This window comes from Cryptococcus neoformans, chromosome 10, assembly GCF_000149385.1.
Source record: "Cryptococcus neoformans var. neoformans B-3501A chromosome 10, whole genome shotgun sequence".
NCBI classification, from domain to species: domain Eukaryota; kingdom Fungi; phylum Basidiomycota; class Tremellomycetes; order Tremellales; family Cryptococcaceae; genus Cryptococcus; species Cryptococcus deneoformans.
The window spans coordinates 503154-524637 of NC_009186.1; the positions used below are offsets into that span (position 1 = coordinate 503154).

Below are 21484 nucleotides of genomic sequence, written 5' to 3' on the forward strand. Positions count from 1 at the left end.
GTACAATAATATTTGACATACCAGTTATTAAGCAGTCCTCAGGTCTCAAGTAAGCGATTACAATGATGTAGTAACAAGGTCAAACAACCGAGGAACGAGGAAAAGATCGACGATGCTGACGGATCATTGCCGCACCGACGGTAGTGAACATCAGTCGGTGTGTGGATAAAAAAGGGATCGTCCTCAAGGTGTGCCTGACCTTCTCCAGCATAACATTCCGACGGCCGGGAGTCACGATAATCAAGGCGGTACTCACGATGTAACCAAACCTTCTTTCATCATTATAATATGAGCTACCTTGGCGGGCAAGACAGTAGTAGTAAAAAAGACGACACTCGTCTATAGCTCATTTTTTCCACCGTTCTTTTTCTCCTACATGTCCTTCTCCGTTAATTGTACAAGCGCATCAGTTCTGTCTATTTTGATCTTTGCTGATTGATGAGCGTCGGGCTCTTTAGTGAGTTCTTCTTACAATCAGATGGTTCTAGCCTTCATCGATCATTGATGTACAATTGTAAGCCGTATACATTCGAAAGCAAAAAGCACAAACGATCAAGATATTATTATGCATGGTGTATAAGCCTTCATAGATTTACGTCTGCCTTCCCTACTAACAACTTTGCACCATTCGTAACGTCGTATCATTGCTTGCCTTGCTATTGAGATAACTCATGTCAGCCTTTCGGCTACCTTGAACGAACTCAAAATAAACAAAGTGCTTACCAACATTGCCAACAATGAACCAACGTCTTTCACTGGTTGCTGTCCTTGGGGGGCAGTAGCAGCGGGCTGAATAGCTTGGGCCGTAGGGCCAGCAGGAGGGAAAGGTGGCAAAGGTGGCGGCGCACCATAGCCAGCAGGATGCTGTCTTCCAGGAAGCGGACCCATCCCCTCAGGAGGAACAGACCCACCTGCAGCAGGTGGCGGATAAGGTGGGAAGGGAGGAGCGACGTATGGAGGTTTCGATCCGTAGGCGTTGGGTGTGGGCGTGGGGTACGGAGGGTATGATGCATATGATGCACCATGAGGAGGATAGGGGGTAGTACTGGGAGGCATGACCGGAGGTGAACGGTAGTATGAAGGTGCAGGAGGAGCGGTGGGAGGAGTTGCTGCGACAGGAGGGACATTTACATTGCCAATTTTGTTCAAAAGCTGTACATCACAGTTAGTCTTCTATACTAGAAAGGCCAGAATGTCGAGCTCCTTACCTGCTGCACACGAAGAGCTTGTTCAAGGCGATCCTCAGAGACTGAGGCAGGAGCTGGCGGAGCATCATGATATCTACCGGGAGACGGTCCACTAGGACGTCCGCCATAGCCGGTTTCGTATGACCCTTGTAGACTGTCAGTGTCATGGAAACTTGAGGTCCGATAGCGACCTACCCCTGCGGTCTCTGTAATCCGGCGATCGCTCTCGAGCGCCGCCTCGAGGACCAAACCTTCCACCTCTGGAATCGTTGTAAGCATCATCCCGCCTGGGAGGCGGACCCCTCGCACGATCATCGTAGTCAGTAGAAGGCCTGCTAGCCTTTGCAACAGCAGCGCTATGTCCGAATTATATTAGTATGAAGTCATGTCGCAAAGCGATTTGGACATACGGAGGAGGAGGAACATTGTTGTCCAGTTTATCCCAAATGAAACGAAGTTCTAGCTCACCCCCTAAAAGCGGCTGTCTGTCCATCTGTTGCTGGAACAACGCGGCACCTCGGCTGTCGAAGTATTCTACAATGATTTCGCTATACACATGAGTTTGAAGTTTGCGATGGTAGGCAAGCTTTGTACTTACGACGGAACTCGGCCAGGGACAACGTCTTTGATATCACCGTACTGAGCCGCAATGCGGCCGATTTCGTTGATATCCAAGGTTCGCGGAGGATGTAATAACACAAGTATGGTACCCTGACGTGCATGTTAGTCAGCGGATTTTTTGGTGGAAGTCGGCTTCACCTACCTGATTCTTTTCAGCCGTACACGCCCCAGTTACTTCCTCGGATCGCGGAAGACTGTAATGGACATCAATCTATCCGTGGAGTAAGTAAGCTGGACTACGACAGGCTCTTGAAGCTTACAGGTCGCCTGTTGACTAGGGTTCCATGCATAGCATCCCTAGCACGCTGGGCCGCTCGACTGTCAAACTAGTAACGGCAAGTGATCAGTGAAGTGACCTAAATTCCTGGCCACACTTCTCATGAGGACGCACATAGCTGATAAAGATCATTCCTCTTTTGCTAACCATCTCATAGAAATTTTTGATCTGACCGAAGGATTCAAATTGCAAACGAAGAGATTCGGGATCGGCATCATACTGTACATTTCGGACAAAAAGTGTACGACATGGCCGTTCTTGCTGAATCCGTTCTTCAATCGAGCGGTTCTCTCGGTCATACAAACGTCTTACACCCCGGCCTGAAATAATTGGTGAGCTTATTATCTCACTTGGATGGTACCGAATTTCATGACATGAAGCCTTGAAGCAGAACGATCGAAAACTCATTTTCAAGTCTTCACGATTTTAGCTGCTGGGCTTATTGAGAAGAAGGCTCAGCCTTGATTTTTCCAAATTTATGTTTTAGGCTTTCCCCGAGCTCTCAAGAACGCCATTCAAAACGCAAAAAAAGAAAAGATGAAAAGGGAAAGTTCAGAACGAACCAGACTGCTTCAATCGCTCCCTGGGGAAATCGTAGAAATCGGTGCTCACCCTCTGGAGTTCTAGATCGCGGTCCTCCTGGACCTCTGTGCTGATGATCTCGTCGACTGTCTCGTTCCCAATTATCCCGATCCCGGTCATAAGCACGATCCTTGGGCCCATCGTATGGCCGCCCTTGGTAACCATCTTCCCTTCCATAATCAAATCGAGGGGGAGGGGGTAAAGATGATGACGGGGGAGGCAGTCCACTCATTTTTGAAATTTGAAAATTCAAAACACCAGAGGAACGATACCAGGTGAGTTGCTAGTCTCTTGTACCACTCAATAAATGTGTTATGGAGGTAACGGGAGCGTAATTTTCGGAGTCTTCTTGCGATGGATATACGTTGGATATGCGTAGTCGACTTTGAAACTTTTTCGCTTTTAAACAAAGCAGAGGTAGTTTGAATTTATCGTTTAATCTTCAAGGTCTTGATGCCGATTTGAAGGTATGAATGGAATGGATGAGCCACTGCTACGCCTAGAAACTGGAGGAGCAGTGTATCGTTCGAGTTTCGAAGACTAATAAAGTGTAAGAGATATGGTTGGTTATGGACAAAGGTCGAAGATGAGAGACGACGAGAAACGGCAGCAGTTTCGAGGAGAAAAAGAAGTGAGGGGCGACGTCGTGCCCTGAGAACGTGATAGGGGCGGCCAAGTCCGACATATGGTCTTCTTCTCAATATCTGGGGGGGCGCAGTTGAGGGGGCATGATCTTAATTAAAAAATGAAGAATTCGACAACAATCCGATAACCGACGATTCTATTGGTGATTAGAGAATTCAAGGCAGTTTCATTAGAAAACCTTATTGACGGAATCAAATCATCTTAGTGGTGGCAAATTTCTAATGGTGTCGTCACTGCGAGATTTCGGTCGACGAGATGAGGCTGCAGCGTGGAGTTACCTTGTTTGTTGTTCGTTCCTTTCGCCTATCGGGTACCACCTGTGTCCTTTTTGCCTCGTCTTTTCTATTGCCGTTGCTACAGCGCAACATCAAGAACGATAATCTGCGAGTTATTCTACTACTTCTGCATACCGCACAATGTCTCGAACAACCTCGTTTAAGCTCGTCCTTCTCGGTCAGTATCGGCTTTCTCTCGCTTTCGGCTGGTGCTCGAAACTACTCAGAATTACACACTGACGGCCTTGCTGTGGCACAGGAGAATCTGCTGTTGGAAAGAGCAGCTTAGTTCTCAGATTCGTAGGTCATTCTCCGGGCCGTGTATTCGTTGGACTATCTTGACTCTCTTCTGCGCTCTAGGTGCGAAATGAGTTCTCAGACTTCAGGTAAGCTTTTAGATCTTCTCCGTTTTAAACTCACTCTGATTATGCCTGATCTCTTCAGAGAATCGACTATCGGTGAGTATGGCCGGATTTTCGCTAGTGCGAACATATCTGCAGGAACCTTTATACTGACGCCCAGTCCCTTTGCCCCATTATATCCTATCAGGCGGTAAGTTGTCGTGGGTCAGTCATCATGCGATAGTAAACTCACCTTTCTATATGTTCACAGCTGCATTTCTTACTCAATCAGTAAAGCTTAGCGAGTCTACATCTATCAAATTCGAGATATGGGATACGGTAAGTGTCCTTTTAGACGAACTGTCTATGCGTACCAGTGATGACTTACAACGTTACAGGCAGGACAAGAACGTACGTGGTAGCAATTAGCTAATACTCGTCATTAATTAACGGGAGTATAGGCTACAAATCGCTGGCTCCCATCTACTTTAGAAACTCAAACGCCGCTGTAATTGTTTACGACATTACCCAAGTCAGTGACGTACTGCCATTTTTATCTTTGCGTCTTATACTAATATCCTTATTCTCCTACGTAGCCGCCTGAGGTATGTTACAGGCTATTATGTGTCCGTTTTTCCCTTGTTGATCATGTTAACTCGTTTGTAGACATCCTTTGAAAAGGCCAAGTCTTGGGTGCGGGAACTCCAACGTCAGGCTGACCCGTCAATCGTGATTATGCTTGTCGGAAACAAGACAGATATGGAATCTCAGCGGAAAACTTCTCGTGAGATTGGTGAACAGTATGCCAAAGAAGAAGGATTGCTGTTTGCAGAAGCTAGTGCAAAGACCGGGGAAGGAGTCGAGGAACTTTTTATGGAGATCGGTTCGTCATTCATTTCTTCACACTGACATCAAGCACTAAACCTATCCTCTTGCAGCTAAAAAGCTTCCTCTTGCCCCACCGCCGCCGAGAGGGCAAGTTGCTGGTGGTAAAGGTGTTCAAGTATCCGGACAGGAAGACTCTGCCACTCCTTCAGCTTGTACATGTTAAATTTCGTGCACGACGTGCCTTATAGAGTGCTTTTTCTTTACGTATCAGGCTTTGAGCAGTAATACATATTTGTGTTGATATTTTAATGTATGGATATACATATGCGGTCGTGCATGGGTCGTTCTACGATTCTTGACCTTCGTTGCATGTTGTTGTCTTCAGACTACAAGTTTTCAGGGTCGAGCGGCGCCAAATCGAAGTCCGTCACAATTTCAGATTTCTCGAGTCTCAAAAGGAGAATCAAAAGCTTCACTTCGATTCTTCTTGACCTCGAGCTTTTATTTCTCTCATTTTCCCACACCGCACAAAACTATTCAAGATGTCAGACACCCCTTCCTCAGACACCCCTCCCAAACGACGTGCTGCCGATACCACCGCCGTTCCTCCTCAAAAATCTTCCAAAATGTCCGCGACAGCTCCTCCCTTCAATCCTACTCGCCCTTTAACGAAAAAACCTGCTGCTTCATTCCACGATATCGCCCAGGAATTCAAGCCCAAAGTCAAAACTGAGGAAGTAGAGGACGCTATGGAGGTGGATAAGGAAGCGGAGGGTTCTGCGAGGGTTACAAAGCCTCTGCCTGGTGGGAAGAGAAACGTACAGAGGGCGGACTTTGTACCCGTCCAGGCTTCTGTGCCTAAGTCTACTGAGGACAAGGAGAATACCAGAAGATTGATTGTTGTGCTTTCACAAGTGAGATTTAGGGTTTCAGGATGAATGTTTTACAACTGATCGCTAACGACGTGCTGTTTAGGCTTGCCTCGAAGCATACAAGATTTCGTCTGGCTCGGCAGGCAAGAGCTCTGCAAAAGAAGCAAAGTACGCTTTATTGAACTGTGACGACCATCAGGGAATCTTGGCCAAGACAGGTAGAGATATTGCCGATGCTCGACCTGACATCACACATCAAGTAAGGCAATTTTTTGCTCATTCATCAACATCTTGACGCTTACACGCATTTCAGTGCCTTTTGACCCTTCTTGACTCTCCTCTCAACAAAGCCGGCCTCTTGCAGGTGTATATCCATACGGCAAAGGGTGTATTGATCGAGGTGAACCCTAGTGTTAGGATACCGCGAACCTTCAAGCGTTTTTCTGGGTTGATGGGTGAATTCTAAGCGCTCTACGCTATTTCAAGAATACAGAACTAATGCCCGTTTCACAGTTCAATTGCTTCACAAACTTTCCATAAGGGGTGTTAACGGTAGCGAGAAGCTTTTGAGAGTTATCAAGAACCCTATCACTGATCACCTTCCTACCAACTGCATCAAACTTAGTGGGTGAAATCAAAGTCGACCTCGACAAAAGCTTTGCTGACGTTTGTGATAGCCCTTTCCGCCGATGCCCCAACTGTTCGATTGTCCAAGTACCTTAATACTCTTCCTGAGTCCCATTCTGTCTGTGTCTTCGTTGGTGCCATGGCTAGAGGGTCAGTTTCATGATCGGTGCCGACAGCTCAGTGTTAATCTATCTTGCAGAGCGGACAACTTTGCAGACCAATTTGTTGACCAAAAGGTCTCAATCAGCGATTACAGTCTTTCGGCGTCTGTGGCATGTGGGAAGTTCTGCTGTGCGATGGTAAGCTCTGCTGTTACTTCATCACTTTGAGGGCGAAAGATTAACGTGTTCTGTAGGAGGAGATTTGGGACATTGTCTAAAAACCGGAGATGCAAATAAGAGCCACATCCCAAATAGGGCCTCAACGCAATTTTGGGTTGTAGAGTTTAGAGAAGCGGAGACATTTTTCTGAAGATAATGACTGATATCGGCATAACACTCATCTGTATGCGTCTTGTTTGTAAATTTATATGCATTGAAATTTTGATATGACTCCCCTTGTGATTGTCTGTTCACATTGAAGAGTACGAACCGAAATTGAGAGCATTGCTGTGTACGTGATTGGTGGTTGGACGATGGATGAACGACCATCATGCAGAGTGTTGCTCTATGCCAGCGGACATCATATGCAACGTGCCTCCACCAGTCGCGAAGTCGACCACTTTTTTTATTAACTTCGTTCTACGTACGTATGAGTAACGTTCTTCGCGCATGCATCTTTTTGCATCTTCTTGCATATCAACACTTCTGGAAATTTTGTCCTTTTGAAAAATTGTTGGTGATCCTTGCTATTTGCTATCTGCAACGTATGGGTTGACCAGTAGGACTGTCCCTTCTAAATCGCTTGCTTCCATAATCGTCATTCGTTACTCGCCAATCCGTCCGACAGTGCTGCTGCCGCAGATCATTAGAACTCCTCACGGTCACTAAATCCTATCATACTTTCGACCAAGTTCATATGGCATTGAGCATTCCTGCTACGATCTGTAACTATTGTGCTCCATATCATAATCCCCTTTAATCGGTGAAACAAAGGCAATACTTCAGCAATGGGTGTTAGAGGTCTGCAAACTTTTGTTCGAGAGAACCGTGGATCATTATGCCGTTCTGTTCTCTTACCCGAGAGAGATCCGCAAGGATCTCAGAGAGGTAGTATACCACTCATAGTAGATGCATGGGGGTGAGCGTGCTATTACTTTGCAATGATAGACTGCTGACTGTGACCAGTGTAATATTCAAATTATATCTTGACAGTTTACCATGGGCGTCCGGCGGAGAATATCTTCGTTTCTATCAGATAACGAAGCAGTTAATCACTGCTTGGCGGAAGGTGGGACTGGAGCCGACATTTGTGTTTGACGGTAAGCTCTGCAACTGCTGGGAGCTGCGTGGTATTCTGCACCAACTGACGCCGCGTCACAGGTGCTGCCCCCATTGAGAAACATCCAACGATTCTCAAACGAATGACAGAATCTCTTTCTACTCCCAAACTGTTTTACGCAACCTCTGTTTCATCTCGATCGGAACCTTCTTTCGGCCGTGGTTACTCTACTAAACCACTTCTTCCGCCATTTGCTTCACACGCATTCATCTTTGCTCTCCATCGCCTAGGTGTGGCCACCCATCATGTTCCGTCTGGGGAAGCGGACAGTGCCTGCGTTACGATGGCTGAGAGGATCGGGGGATACGTCTTGGGGCAAGATACTGATTTTCTGATATTAGTAGGAAAATCAGAAAGAGTGGCCGGCTATGTCCCATTGGACATGCTGAGTTGGATCGAAGGCGAAGTCTCGGAAGAAGAAGCTCAAGACGATAAGCTGGGACAATCACCTACCAAGACCTTCAGGCCTGCATACGGCAGAAGAAAGAAATCACATACACCGCGACAATCGTCTCTTCTTCCCCCTCCCAATTATCACCACGCTACGCTTGTTATGACGGTCATCCCGCCTCAAACTCTTCGCCAGCGCCTTCGTCTTCCTGCCAACTATATGGCACTCTTCGCATCCCTGGTCGGTAACGACTACACACCTCCTGAAGCCCTTCAGCGCTTTTATGAACCTAGCTTGGACGTTTGCCAGCGTATTGAAAAGGCGGCAAGAGTCTTACGCGAGCAGTTGTTCAGTCCTTCTGCCAACAGCCGAAGAAATGTAAATCCCGGTGATTTCGTTGTGGAGCTGGTCAGGCGTGTTGTCAAGAAACTCTGTATATGGCAATATGACACGGAACCAGACTTGTTGAGAGCCGTTAATAGCATTATTGAAGCTGCTCTGCAGTATACCTCGCCTCACGGAGGCGAATGCTGTCCGATTTACCCATTCTGTGGGGAACTCGATCCTCTTGGATGTCAGACACCCTATAATAGAGCGAATATCCCAGGAGGAAGTAATAGTGGTGGGGGCGATCGTTCGCACTCGCAGAAAGCTCTTGAGGCATATGCTGCGGCTCAAAGGAAAGGATCATTGCTGTTCATCACTCATGGATGGCTTTATCCCAACCGTATTTACTTACGGGGTGCTCTCGAAGATCCCACAATGGCTAGTCCCAGAACATTGGAAGGTAGCAGGGGAGTGAGATTGGCATCTTATGTGATTGCTGAAGAGGGTCTTGGAGGTTTCAGATTCGTCGACGAGCCACTACCTGGCGTCAAGAATGGCATTACTCCGGCAGAAATGCAAGAAGATACGGAGCTTAGAGGTTTATTAGGCGTGGGATCAAGTCCAGAGAGCGCCGAGACAGACTTGGCGCCCCAGGGCGCACAATCTGTCGATGAATTGGAAGTGATGAAGGACCCTCCTCGCGTCATGGTGGAATACGTTCGTCAAGGTTCAGCAGGAAAGATTGTCCCCTATACTTTGGATTTACCCCCCAAGAAAGACTCCTCTGAGTCAACCCCCGTCTGCCTCCGACCTCTCGCTGACCGTCTCCAGGCCTACCTCGGCCCGATGCAATCCGATACCCCAGCTATCCGCCTACTACCATCATCCCTTCAACCACTCGTCGCTATCATCCGCCATTGCGTGATCGAGATGGCCAGACTAACTGAGAAAAATGGGCGAGCAACCAATCCGGCTTGGAGGCGGCATGAAGCCTACGCTGTGCTTAAAGCTGGAGTTGGGACTTTTGCTCAATGGCGAAGAGAGCTAGACTCCGAAGAGATGGTAGGGCTGAGAAGGAAAAAGCTATCTCCAGTCAGCCCAGAAGATGAAGCTAACGAGTGGCCGACGCTGGAGAGGCGTCACGCACATCTTATCGCCCAGTTGAGTAATGCGATGATGGATTCTACTTCTCTCTCCGAATCTCTTCTACTCCTTTCTACTCAAGTCCCCTATTTTACGCCTATCCAAATGGAATCACTCCCTCAGCCCCTTATAGGTGATCCTGTAGCGGACTTTGGGCCGACGCATCTCTCCCCATTCCTGTTCTTTAGCGGTATCAATATTCACAGCCTCCTCAACCAAGCAGAACCTCCAACCCATCTCAAGTGGAAATGGACACCTGAGGAAGATAAAACTCTGCATATGTGCTGGCATGCTTTGATAGACGAATTAGAAGACGGTGTAATTCTTGGGTTGAATTCTTCCCAGGCCAGTGGTGCGGAGTTTTTGGCTCAGACCAGGACCGCTGTGGGCAGGGAAAGTGCTAAGCGAAGTAAGAAGAAAGCTGCTAAGAAGCACGCCCAAGGAAAGGCAGCGGGGATGTTCGATCTCTTAGGAGATATGACAATATGACGAAGACATGAATTAGTTTGAGATACCCACGGAGTAAAGAATAACAATGTTTTCGGTCCTCAGATATCAAAGATCTGTGAGGAGAGGAAGCGAATGATGCATTTAATCCTGCTAAATTTATATTGAAGGAAGGAAGGTAGAGGAGGCAAGGCTGGTTTTCGATCTCAGATCTCTTTACTCTAGAGATGGCTGATGATCACGCAGTAATATGTAATAAACAGTGCAGGTACAGTAAGATGGTCTGATGATTCGTCGTAGTTTGTGCTCTGTATTGGAAGTTGCCACGTATTGCGGTTTTGTAATGGCCAAACGATAACCAGAACACGCACAGTTAGTCATGGGAGAGCGGTAGAAGACTGCTGGACGATTACTGTGTATTTTTGTTTCGCAACTTCTTCTGTGGTTGTAAATTACCTACTGTAACGAACGAAAAGGCTGCTAAATATAAATTTTGATTTTTATGGTGGGGTGACGCGGTATAGGACAGGCTTTTATGCATGTCCAGCTTTGCAGTTTTCACCTCAGGTTGCAGAGAGCGAACCATCTGGATTCAAACCAATAATCAAATAACATTTATAATGGGTAGTAATAGCACCGTTCATTATCATTACTGCAAACGGAAGCTGTCATAGTCAAACTCACCATTTTATTGGCAGACGCGCACACGCGCTCGTACTACCACTTTTTACCGGCAGAGATGGCAAAGATTTGTTTATGTGGCTGGACTTTTGCGAGCGTTTACTTTCACCATCTTCTGTTTTAATTTCTCCGCTTTTTACGGTATAAATACCTACCATAATCCTCCAAACCTGAAAAGGTGTACATACCGTTACCGTGCATTAAATCCAAGTTCTGCGTTCTCATTTTGTTATTTTGGGGGGGTTGCGTTTTAGGCTTCGTTTCTCGCATTTTCGCGCTTCGCGCTTCGCTTTTTGCATTTTCACGTTTTTACAAATAATTGAACATCCGCCTAAAACGGAACGGTATATACGCCTGTCGCACCATTATCGCGACCTGCAAAGCAAACTATCGATCACATCAGGAAAGACTCCTTCGACTTACGATTATGCAACAGCCGAAAAAGACAAGCGACTGGCAAGATCAAGGAGCGGCAAACACCCAAATATTCCCCTCCTCCAGTGGATGGCGGCCTGAAAGCCTGCAGGAAGATGGGTGGGCTACATCGTCCAATACCAAGATATTACAGACAGAGCATATGTCCCAGGTGCCCCCAGGAAGTGATCTGAGCTACGACGTTACTGAACGTCGTAGCTCCGACGGCAGCCCCTTATACTCGGTGTATCCCTCTGGGAACCAAGGAGAGATGCATGATCAGACTTCTGCAGCAGGAATGGCGTCTGAAATAGGGTCATTTCAACGATCAGGTATGTTTCTTGCTTACTGAGTAGCCAGAGATATGCTAATGACAATGGACTCACCCACAGACATAGTAAACAATCCCCGATCAATGCAAACGTGAGTTTCGGGATCTGGATCAGAATGTTATTGAATTCTAATCTTATCTCCCAAGTTCTCAAGAATTTGATCCAGGTAAGGCAATATATTACAGCCTGATTACCAGTTGCTAAATTTGGTCAGGTATTGAACCTAGTAAAGCTTCACTGACGACAGAAGCAACCCTGAAGAGAGGCATGTACGTAGATGTCCTTATAGTAATGGTTTAGATCCCTGACGATTCGTAGGGCTTGCAAGTTCTGTCGCCGTCGGAAACTGGCAAGTGTTCAATGGCAAAGAAAGCAAGAAGGCTCCTTGTTAATTCATCGTGTCCGTAGAGGTGCTCTGCAGAAAGGCCAAAATGTTCCAGTTGCATAAAATACAAGCAAGAATGCGAATACAGGACTGAAGAAAAGCCATTCTCAAAAGTACATCCGGCCCAATCTCAAACAGGTGTGTTTTTTTGTCATTTGTGGCAATGCTAATTGCGAATGTCAGCACGCCGAATGCCCCCGTTCTCTCATCAGAATCTTTCTCATGGCTTTCGTCCTGTCCACAATACCCAATCCATGGGCTCTATTGCGGGTGATACCCCGCATCATCCTCAGCAACAGCGCATCATGTCGGCACCCTCGGACCACCTTGTGAATCAGCCCTGGCAAAGTTTTGCTCCTCGTCAACCAGTGGTGGACTTCAACTATCCTGTGCAGATACCAAACTACTCATTCCCCACTCCCCAGATGATGCCTCAAAACTATAGTTCTCCGTTTGATCCCAATCTTCCATTTCCTACGTATCCTCAACAACGTTATATGCCGGAAGATCCTGTCCGTGACAGCACTTCTTCAAGCACACAGTTCCCACTCGTTTATCTACCCCAGCAACCTACCGTCAATCCCGTTGTGTCATCTGATCTCACAGTCCCGATATCCCAGAGAGAGAATCTTAGCCGAGAGGTTCCAACACCGGCCATCTCCAGGGATTCGCAATTTACAGCCCAGTCAACATATACCTTCCCTACGGTGCCCGCTTTACCCCCAATAAACGCGCCATCTACCGCATATCCTCAAACTGGTCCTACTTTACTCCCAAATGATATCGCAAAGCAATCTCAGAGTTCTGTGTCCCCCGAAGCTAATGACAAATCTTCGTCTTCTGCTCCTACTTCTGTTTCCTCCATGCTTGGCCTCCCACCCGAGCTGCACGACAACATTGATTCTGTGGATAATCTATCAGATCGTCTAGGAGAATTTCTTTTTGGTCCCGGCGAGAATACAGCGACGAACCAAAATATTTCATCGAAAGAGGCATCAGAGTGGCAGAAGAAGAGGAGAACAGGCAAGGGACAGACCGCGCAATGGATTGCGGGAGGGAAAACACTGGGGGAAGCTCCTGATCGGAATTCGCTGTTGTTAAACAGTGCGGAATTCGATGGACTGAAAGATGAACATCGAAATCTCCTGTAAGTATCAAAGTATCAAATATCGCGTCGTGGAAATAGAATCTCATCAAAATTAAACAAGGTTGGATTGCTTCTTGGCACATGTCCGTCTCTTCTTCGAAATGAGCATACCAAGGTTCCGATATCGTATGACATTTATGGACAAGCGAAGACCTAGTCCAGCATTGTTAAATGCGATGGTGAGTTGATGAATTTCTGATTACAACTTTCGGTCTTCGGTAGCTGGTCGTTAACTAAGGTTGTTGTGCAGTACCTTTGGGCTACTCGATTATCTCAGGCGCCTAATTCGGCATCCATGGAGGAACGTTTCTTCACGGAAGCATGTCGACATCTGGATGCGGCTGCTGCAAATAGCGATAGGTTGATTGACGCCATTCGAGCAGCTATGCTTCTCAGTGCTTACGCTTATACGAACAACCGTCATCATGAAGTGAGCTGTCTTGACTTCTTCGGTTCCAAGCTTTGGCTGACGTTCGGTTTGATACTAGGGATGGCTTGTGGCCGGTATTGCCGTCAGGCTTGTCTTGTCCACAGGTATACATAGAATCCCCTCTCTTACTTTCAGAGCTGCTCCTCCCACGAATCCATTACTGCGTACCAGATCATACCTACTCCCGCCCCCGGAAGATGCCATTGAGTTGGCCGAGCGCGTGCACGCGTTGTAAGTGATGTTGGCTCATAAGCTAGGGTGGTCTAGACTGAGGAATTATGCAGCTGGTGTGTCTACTCAATCGAACGTTGCGGTGCTCTAGCGACTGGTTTCCCGTCGTCCATTAGCGATGACGATATTCTTACACCTTTCGGGCGACCATTTGATGACATCTCTTCTGTAAGTTTGCGGTTTTCGACGCTCAATTGTATGAAAAAGGCTTACAAAAAGCAGCAAAATGTTACGTCCGGGGATGATATCACAGTTAGAGATCTCTATCGAAACGGGCCTATACCGGTCTCAGAACGCGATAGCTGGTAGTAAGTCAAATCAGACTTTTTATGGTCGCACATCTGTTAATCCTCGCGTAGCATCCGCTGGGTCAAGGCTGTTACCATTCTCGAGCGTGCTTCGAAGCTGGCATTCCTTGAACCAGAAGAAGATTCGGATTATAGCCGCGCTTGGGCAGAGTATCTTTGCCTTCTTTCTACACCTGGTACCCAGTCAGCTTCTTCTCCTCCCGTGTATCTCAATCAACCGAAATATAGAAATCCCAAAGACTATAACGAATGTCTTTTTGCGCTAAACAGATTGAAAAAAAATCTGGGGGTTGATGGAATGTCGCTGTTGGAAAGGAAAAAAATGGCTGATGTCGAGGGGGCTGAACTGGTGTTCGGAACAAAGTTAATTATTTTGGTAAGAAGGCATTATGGATTTGAACGGTCGTGAAGGCTTATGTGGCCTGTATAGCATCATCACTTCATTGCCACTGATATGCTCTTGCACGATATCAACTCTGCAGATGCTGATAATAACGTGGCTATGCAAGCCGCGCGTCAAAGTGTCGATTTGTTTAGAAGTTTACCACAAATAGTAAGTCATTTACGATGTGCAATGGGGTTATTATAGACGCAGCTGACCACCGCACTAATTATAGCCTGCCCAGGAGATTGATGCCGAAGTGATTTTGGTCTGGTGCATGGTAGCCAAGTGCCTGATCAAAGAGTTAGAGAGGTTTTCCCGACTGGGAGATGTAATATGTAAGTCCCAATCGATACTCTTCTAAGTCTACCATCGACAAAAAAAAAGACTAAAAAATAAATAAATAAAACTCATACAGCTTGCAAAACAGTTTCCGATGATGTCGACGTTATTATTAATGAGCTTTATCGTGCAGGGGAGGTGATGGACATGTCGTAAGTGTGACCTGAAAGTCCGATGAAGCAACTGTAGCTGATTCTATGGCGATCAGCCGTACACAAGCCAAAGCCATGGAAGAGATGAAGAAGATGGCTCTCGCGAGTCAGCATGTGTGAATAGTATAAATAATTGAAATCTAGATGGATTCGAGTCTTGGGCCATTCGTATAATCAGCTATCCATGCAGCTTCATTATAATGTTATAACATATAGGTCATTAATGTAATCTAGGAAATAAAATCTATTATAAAATTATTATCCGGTACAAGCGTCGACATATCCCTCGTTCCATCCGGTACCTCCTACGACAGCAAGGACAAAGACATGGCCCAGAATAACACTGGCTCCTACGTAAAGCCACTTCCATCTCCACCCTTCTACTGCCCTCGCTTCAACCACAAACGTCGAAACTGTGCTCAAGCAGCCACAGAACCCTTGCTGTATAGCGTAGAGTGCATTGCACCTCACACTCCCAGCATTGACGACGTTTGGGCGTCGTTGAGCCGCAAAAGTCCCGGCGATAAGAAGAGTGGCTACCATATTCGAGATGAATGTCCCCAATGGGAAACGGTTTATAAAGGGGTGACGAATATTAATATTAGAAAGAGAGAATCGGAGGATGGCGCCTGGAGGCGACATGAGAAGCGGGAATACCACATCGTGTCGCCAAGAGTGTGGCGCAAGAAAGTATAAGAGGAGGGCGATGAGATAAGCTAGAAAAGCAGTGAGGATGGTGAGGATATCCAGGATGGGAGTGTGCGGTAACAAACTGGGAGAAGAAGATTTCTCTTCTGGCGGAGTGACGCGAGAGAGCGTGTTAAAATAGGGTAACTTGGGAAGGGCTGAGCCGAAATGTTCACCGAAACGGAGACAGCTCAAGGCGATGGCAAACGTTGAGAGAGAGTATGCAACACCATCGACAGTCTAAAAGCATATATTTATTAGTCACATCAATTCCCATGGACTTTTGCGCTAGACTTACGTCGTGGAGTCCTTTTCGATTATAATGATTGAAATTACTGAATGAGAGGTAACCTTCCAACATCCATGACGAAAAGGTAGTGATGCACCCGGCTATACCGGTGGTTAGGAAGGTATATAATGGTGGGTACCTATGATGTAGTCAGTGGATTGCTTCAAAATGTACAAGAGAAAAGGCGCCTTACAGGATTGTCATCTCATTCTTCTTCGCCAGGGCTAATCCCATCACACCACTTCCAATGCCTTGGGACCAAGCCAGCGCATAGATGATCTGTCCGTCATCTAACGACGAAAATCAGCACCTCCGTTAGATATGTATGTATTGAGAATGCCTACAAGTACAGAGGCCATTCAACCCAATCCTCGCTACACACCCCAACATACTAGCCAAAACCAACACAGCATAGTGCGCACTTAATCGCAGATGGGTAACTCTTTCAGACGGAGGGGGAGCGTTAGCGCTTGGGCCGGGCGGGGATGGTGGGCGAGAGGGAAGGAATTCTTCGGGATCAGCCGAGATGGAGGATCGGGAGCGGTTCCGCTGTTGTCGAGGTTGTCGCTGCTGTCGCTGCTTAACGGCAGCATGCGTATGATCGCTGTCCGATGTCATGTTGCTTTCAATGGGCAAGACATAACAAGGGGGGGCGGCAACAGCTTTTTAATAAAGGAACTGAAAGATGATACAGTAAAGTTGGAGAGAAGAAATAACAAAGTGTTCAAAACAAGAGTTTGACATTTCTTCCTGCCGGTTTATTTTTGTCCGTGCCTACCATCAGGCATGATGTCACCGCTTCTATCTCCTCTTTTTTCTCTACGTGCCTTCTATCTCCTCCTCTTTTTTCTCTACGTGGTGGGAATGCGATAATATACGAAAAGCAGCAGCGATCAGCACAGTAGCACACTGCACTGAAAGCTGATAGTTCAGACACGGAAGGATTCTGTGGAAAAACATACCGTGCGCTACTTTTGCAACTTCCGGATGGTGTCAAATCGAGACTACAAGCCTATACATCTCTCTACAGCCGCCCCCTCATCTATAGAACATTCCCTTTCGCAGGTGCCTTTTCCTCCAACAGCTTCCAGCTCGTCCTTGCCGCTGCATACATCCTCTCCATTCTCTCATCCATCTCTTTGCCCGGACCATTCTGATCCGCCCGCAGACCCTTGGGCGCATCCATCCCTACTCCAGCGGTTTGCAGGTCACATCCCCCATCAATGAGATGGATCGGTATCCATTCTTCTCCTTGGACATGAGGGTTGTACCCGTGAGGCATGTCGGGAGAGAGGAGCCGTCGGGCGCAAAAGGAGATGATGGGAGGAGGGGTTGACGGGTGGAGAAGAGCGAGATGTGCTTTGAGGGGTGGATAAAGAGAGTTTGAGTATGATCTGGTAGGGGGAAAGGAAGGGATTCGGATGGAGGCGGGGGTGATAGGGGTGGTAGGAGAGGAGACGGGTGAAGTGGGGAAAGAGGCGGTCGGAGTGAGAGGTGGAGTGGAGAGGAAGGGGGTGAGGGAGATTGTTGGACTGACGGGGTTGGACATGGTTAGTATGACAGGAGGTAGACGAGATGGTTAGCAGGTTTTTGTCGTAGGTGAAGAATAAGGTGAGAAAACAAAGATGTACACCATCCCAGCTTCGACTTATACCCTGTCGAATGAGAAACGTAACTATTCCTAACATCACTCCATTCACCTGTTGTCCCAAACAGCCATGACGTCTGAAAAGCTACACATGACACAAAACTCGCGGCTCGGTCCTTACAATATATGCATACCCGCATAGCAAGTCTATCCTTTCACCGTCCTCGATCCTGCGTATGACTCGAGATCCTTTCTACGTCACCGCACGCCTCTCTCTCTCTCTCTCTCGTATCTCTGTTTAAACGCCAAGCGATCTTCCCATGAATCTATGCTACATTAGCTAGACACCAGCATGTTAGGAATGATGGAACGCACCGTCTCTTCTGGAAAGACATCCACCACTTGCTAGGTTTTGTGGCCCTAGGTCCCAGCTGTCCCGTTGGTTGTCCATCAGGGCCGATCACCTGCTCCTGGGGGTAAAGCCTATCACACAGACGGAGAGCAAGCTCACACCGAGTTTGGGTAAGGTACGATCGGAGGTGGTCTTGTCTCATTGTGTCAGTTTCGATAAATCCCTGATCCACTCTCATATACAGCAACACGAGACGACTCACCGGCATCCACTCGAGAGGCAGGAGGGTGGTACAAGCTATTCAAAGGAAATCCGGCATCGCCAGGAAGAGCAAAATTGTCAACTGAAAGGGTTTGGAGGACCTTGGTGGCTTCCTGGTAAGACGGAGAGGGCTTGCCGGCGGTAGGGGCGAGCTTGGTGAGACAATCGGAGATGAAGAGGATGAGGTAGATGAGGAGACGGTCCGCGGGGCCTGTAGATACATCAGCGAGTTATCAATAGCAACACCAGCATGATGAGGGACTCGCCCTTGATCTCAAAGTTCCGGAAAAGACAGTTTGCTCTGAACCTGCAGACAATGGTCAACCGTGGATACGCGACTACATCATAATCGGCACATACAAGTCCAAAGACTCGTCAATGATATCTGGCTGAGTTGGGTCGGCTACATCGCAAACAGTCTCGTCAGCAGTCCATTCTATCCCTTGGGCAACTCGAGTGGGTCGCCAACTCACAGGACAAGGGTGCGGGCCCCCTGATCTTTGTGGTGATAGGGAGGATGGCGGTGTTGCCGACCTGCCTGACGGAGGTGTCTTGGTTGAATGCGGAATGGTATGCCTATGGGCTGTGAGCTGTGAGCGCAGGTCGCTGGGCGACTTACTGGCATGGTATATGGCGTGGATGTGGGAGAGTGCGTGAGGAATGGAGTATACAGCAGTGCGTCACCACCGGCCATTCCGCTTGTTTATCTCGCACCCCACTTACGCCGCCGTTTGGACGTACTCGTCGCTTTTCTCTCCAATGCATGCTGTCTGCTCTCCACGCATCTGCCCCGGCTTCCTCACCGTCAAAAAGATCATGCATGCACCTCGCCCCACTTTGCCTGGCTTGCTCTCCGTGCGTAGCAGTTACGTAACTGGCGTGTGATGTCCTGTCGCGTCCTCGAGGTGGGCGCGTGTGATGTTCCCCCCCGGCACGACTTGCAAATCCAACTCGACTCCATCCCAGCACCGGTGTATGCGGCCGCTCCTCAACGCCCTCCGCACGATGCAGACCACAGCCAAGTCGTCCACCCCGAGCATAACAGCCGTCGTCGCAGCCACGGCCGAGAATGGCATCGGTCTCAACGGTGGCTTGCCATGGAGATTACCAGGCGAAATGAAGTACTTTGCTCGAGGTGTGTCGTACTCTGCCTGCTCTTCCTACTGACGATGCTGAAAAACAAGTACGATAGTCACCACCGGCGAGACACCTTCATCAGATCCCAGCGAACAGAATGTAGTCATCATGGGCCGCAAGACATGGGAATCCATCCCTTCCAGGTTCAGACCTTTGAAAAACCGCCGGAACGTGGTCATCTCAGGTAAAGGCGTGGACCTGTACGTTCCTTTTTTTCTCCTCACCTCGCTCTGCAATGCAGCCGCACTGAACAATGTACACAGGGGAACGGCGGAAAATTCTACTGTCTACACTGACATACCCTCTGCCCTCTCCGCCTTGCGTTCTACCACGGAAAGCGGCCATTCACCCCGTATATTCCTCATCGGCGGCGCAACCCTCTACACCAGCTCTCTCCTCCCGTCCAGCGTTCCCTCTCTCAACTCGTCAACCTCCACATCTCCTCTTCCTTTTTCCCGGCCCCTGATCGACCGTATTCTCCTCACTCGAATCCTTTCCCCTTTTGAATGCGACGCGTATCTTGAAGACTTTGCGGCACACACAAAACCTGATGGGAGCAAAGTTTGGAAAAAGGCTTCCATCAAAGAATTTAGAGAATGGATTGGATGGGATATCGAAGAACAAGTTGAAGAAAAGGGGGTCAAGTACATATTCGAGATGTGGGTGTTGAATCAATAGCTCTTGGTTGTATGAACAAACAAATACTTTGGGCAGTACGATGAGAATGGGTTCATGAATTCATAATAATGCAAGGTAAAACACATGGCTCGTAGCGTCTCTATCTGGTATATTTTCTTGAATGGCATTCGCCACCTCTTTCTTTGTTCGTCCGTCTCCCTCTCGGTGTGTGTGTCATGCTCAGTTGTAGATATTCCAAGATGACCTCCATCCCCATCCCCAGTGATTGTTCACGTTACCAGAGATACCAAGCGCGAGGTCCTTGAACCACCAGAAGCTCAGTATCACCACTCCTGCCCAGACGGCAAACCAAATGAGCTTTTTAGTGTGTGAGCGGGTGGAGGAAGCGAAAAAGAAGTGGTCGAGGATGTGCCCGGCCATGAGAACAGCAAAGTATAATGTAGGAAGCTGGGACAGCTGTCAGTCGAAATAACCACGAGGAGGAAAAAGGAAGAGAGGGACTTGCATAATGGTGAAGATAGGTAACTCGACCCATAATCAAAAAGGGGACTAACCATCTCATCAGGCACAAATCCCACGCCAAACGCCTAGTCAAAATGATGATGATTACTCACAGAAATGCAAAGCCCAGCCACCAAACGCCACCTTACCCGCCCAAAGCCAATGATCCCACTCTCCCGCTTTCCACTCCTTGTACCCCCTCTGCATCCTCGCCACATACCAAGCAGCCAGACCTAAACCAATAGCCAAGCTGATAGTTGAGAACCACCAGATGATGGGTGTGCCGAGGAGGTAAAATTTGATTTGGTGATCGCCCCAGCCACACATACGAAGACCAAGATGGAGGAATGGCCAGTCGAATGGTTGTGAAGCGAGAATGTCTTCCTTGTCCGGGTCCGGGACGAGAGCATTGTTGGATGTCCACATGGCAACGTTGAGGTGGACAAAGTCGCGCCAGAAGGGAGATTTGTACAGCTTGGCGTTCCCAGCGGGCACTATCGGAACAACATTATTAGCCATTATGCTACATCTCTCACGGGGAAGAAAAACTTGCATCGATCGTTCCAGTGAGATTCGACGTTCCAGTACGTGTGTAAATCCTTGGGATTGTTTTCTTTTGTACAGGAAACTTCTACCTGCTTGAAACCCCACTGAGGCAGGACGGCGTTGGCGGCGCGGAGGTAACAATTCAGTTGGCGGTGCTTGAGCCTCATTCGTGTGGTCAACGAGTGGATACGACCGTCTTCGTTATTCTTCTTGGATGTGTGGGTATCATCGACGACCTCGACAATCCAAAGATCATTCTCGTCGCCAATGGTAAGATTACCATACCCAGAGACTTCCCAGCTCTCCTTGGTGACTGGCGCAGCGATAGCGTGAGAGTGCATGTTCCGTCCAGTTTGGGTATGCACGAGTCGGATCTCATCGCCGTCCTTCAGGAACCTAATCGGTCCGTCTGGATCAACAGGATCAGCGCCCCAAGGAGGTACGATCTGCCAGTTGTTATTCTCGTCCTTGTAGTGATAACACGTGACCTGTTGCTGGAGACTTCCCACGGGCAAAGTCTGCACGTGCGAATGCAGTAAACCACCGCCATAGCCATAGTTTTTCAAGGTGACGGTACTGCCGTAGGCGATTTCGAGAGGAGACTCGGCAAAGTCGTTACCACGCAAATGGGCTTGGAAGAGGGAAGACATTTGGGCATCACCGGGGCCCGATCGGTT

General features: G+C 48.0%; 9 protein-coding genes across 9 annotated transcripts in view; 5 read left to right on the forward strand and 4 right to left on the reverse strand.

The window, feature by feature from the left end:
- Positions 1–641: 641 nt before the first annotated feature.
- On the reverse strand, positions 642–2899 carry CNBJ1460 (hypothetical protein; the record flags this gene model as incomplete). The annotated part of the gene is made up of 10 exons (XM_768058.1): positions 642–656; positions 724–1152; positions 1209–1333; positions 1383–1543; positions 1598–1735; positions 1786–1898; positions 1951–2019; positions 2069–2134; positions 2200–2405; positions 2698–2899. 10 exons carry the CDS (start codon positions 2897–2899, stop codon positions 642–644), a joined length of 1524 nt encoding a protein of 507 aa, XP_773151.1.
- An 829-nt stretch (positions 2900–3728) lies between these two features.
- Positions 3729–4979, forward strand: CNBJ1470 (hypothetical protein; the record flags this gene model as incomplete). The annotated part of the gene is made up of 10 exons (XM_768059.1): positions 3729–3765; positions 3847–3887; positions 3948–3973; positions 4032–4045; positions 4200–4267; positions 4327–4339; positions 4390–4460; positions 4525–4533; positions 4595–4811; positions 4867–4979. 10 exons carry the CDS (start codon positions 3729–3731, stop codon positions 4977–4979), a joined length of 609 nt encoding a protein of 202 aa, XP_773152.1.
- A 319-nt stretch (positions 4980–5298) lies between these two features.
- Positions 5299–6634, forward strand: CNBJ1480 (hypothetical protein; the record flags this gene model as incomplete). The annotated part of the gene is made up of 7 exons (XM_768060.1): positions 5299–5670; positions 5732–5887; positions 5942–6083; positions 6142–6252; positions 6306–6405; positions 6455–6554; positions 6611–6634. The coding sequence occupies 7 exons, from the start codon at positions 5299–5301 to the stop codon at positions 6632–6634; spliced, it is 1005 nt and encodes a 334-aa protein (XP_773153.1).
- Positions 6635–7363: 729 nt separating this feature from the next.
- Positions 7364–10045, forward strand: CNBJ1490 (hypothetical protein; the record flags this gene model as incomplete). The annotated part of the gene is made up of 4 exons (XM_768061.1): positions 7364–7494; positions 7542–7675; positions 7737–8660; positions 8739–10045. The coding sequence occupies 4 exons, from the start codon at positions 7364–7366 to the stop codon at positions 10043–10045; spliced, it is 2496 nt and encodes an 831-aa protein (XP_773154.1).
- Positions 10046–11111: 1066 nt separating this feature from the next.
- On the forward strand, positions 11112–14927 carry CNBJ1500 (hypothetical protein; the record flags this gene model as incomplete). The annotated part of the gene is made up of 17 exons (XM_768062.1): positions 11112–11430; positions 11491–11521; positions 11577–11596; positions 11645–11699; positions 11749–11779; positions 11839–11953; positions 11999–12962; positions 13024–13141; positions 13201–13392; positions 13451–13623; positions 13677–13791; positions 13846–13931; positions 13983–14307; positions 14362–14484; positions 14549–14651; positions 14732–14807; positions 14864–14927. 17 exons carry the CDS (start codon positions 11112–11114, stop codon positions 14925–14927), a joined length of 2910 nt encoding a protein of 969 aa, XP_773155.1.
- A 138-nt stretch (positions 14928–15065) lies between these two features.
- On the reverse strand, positions 15066–16401 carry CNBJ1510 (hypothetical protein; the record flags this gene model as incomplete). Its single annotated transcript, XM_768063.1, has 4 exons — positions 15066–15734; positions 15793–15922; positions 15977–16073; positions 16128–16401. The coding sequence occupies 4 exons, from the start codon at positions 16399–16401 to the stop codon at positions 15066–15068; spliced, it is 1170 nt and encodes a 389-aa protein (XP_773156.1).
- Positions 16402–17669: 1268 nt separating this feature from the next.
- Positions 17670–18678, reverse strand: CNBJ1520 (hypothetical protein; the record flags this gene model as incomplete). Its single annotated transcript, XM_768064.1, has 7 exons — positions 17670–17697; positions 17747–17915; positions 17986–18195; positions 18251–18291; positions 18345–18387; positions 18458–18560; positions 18604–18678. 7 exons carry the CDS (start codon positions 18676–18678, stop codon positions 17670–17672), a joined length of 669 nt encoding a protein of 222 aa, XP_773157.1.
- Positions 18679–18902: 224 nt separating this feature from the next.
- CNBJ1530 (hypothetical protein) lies at positions 18903–19799 on the forward strand (the record flags this gene model as incomplete). Its single annotated transcript, XM_768065.1, has 3 exons — positions 18903–19119; positions 19177–19321; positions 19385–19799. 3 exons carry the CDS (start codon positions 18903–18905, stop codon positions 19797–19799), a joined length of 777 nt encoding a protein of 258 aa, XP_773158.1.
- A 180-nt stretch (positions 19800–19979) lies between these two features.
- Positions 19980–21484, reverse strand: part of CNBJ1540 (hypothetical protein) — a gene marked incomplete at both ends in the record, with an annotated part of 2793 nt that continues 1288 nt past the window's right edge. Inside the window, 4 exons of the mRNA XM_768066.1 lie at positions 19980–20207; positions 20266–20309; positions 20375–20755; positions 20815–21484. The exon at positions 20815–21484 is cut by the window's right edge and continues 99 nt beyond it. Coding sequence (XP_773159.1) covers positions 19980–20207; positions 20266–20309; positions 20375–20755; positions 20815–21484 — 1323 coding nt within the window. The remainder of the gene's footprint in view (positions 20208–20265; positions 20310–20374; positions 20756–20814) is intronic.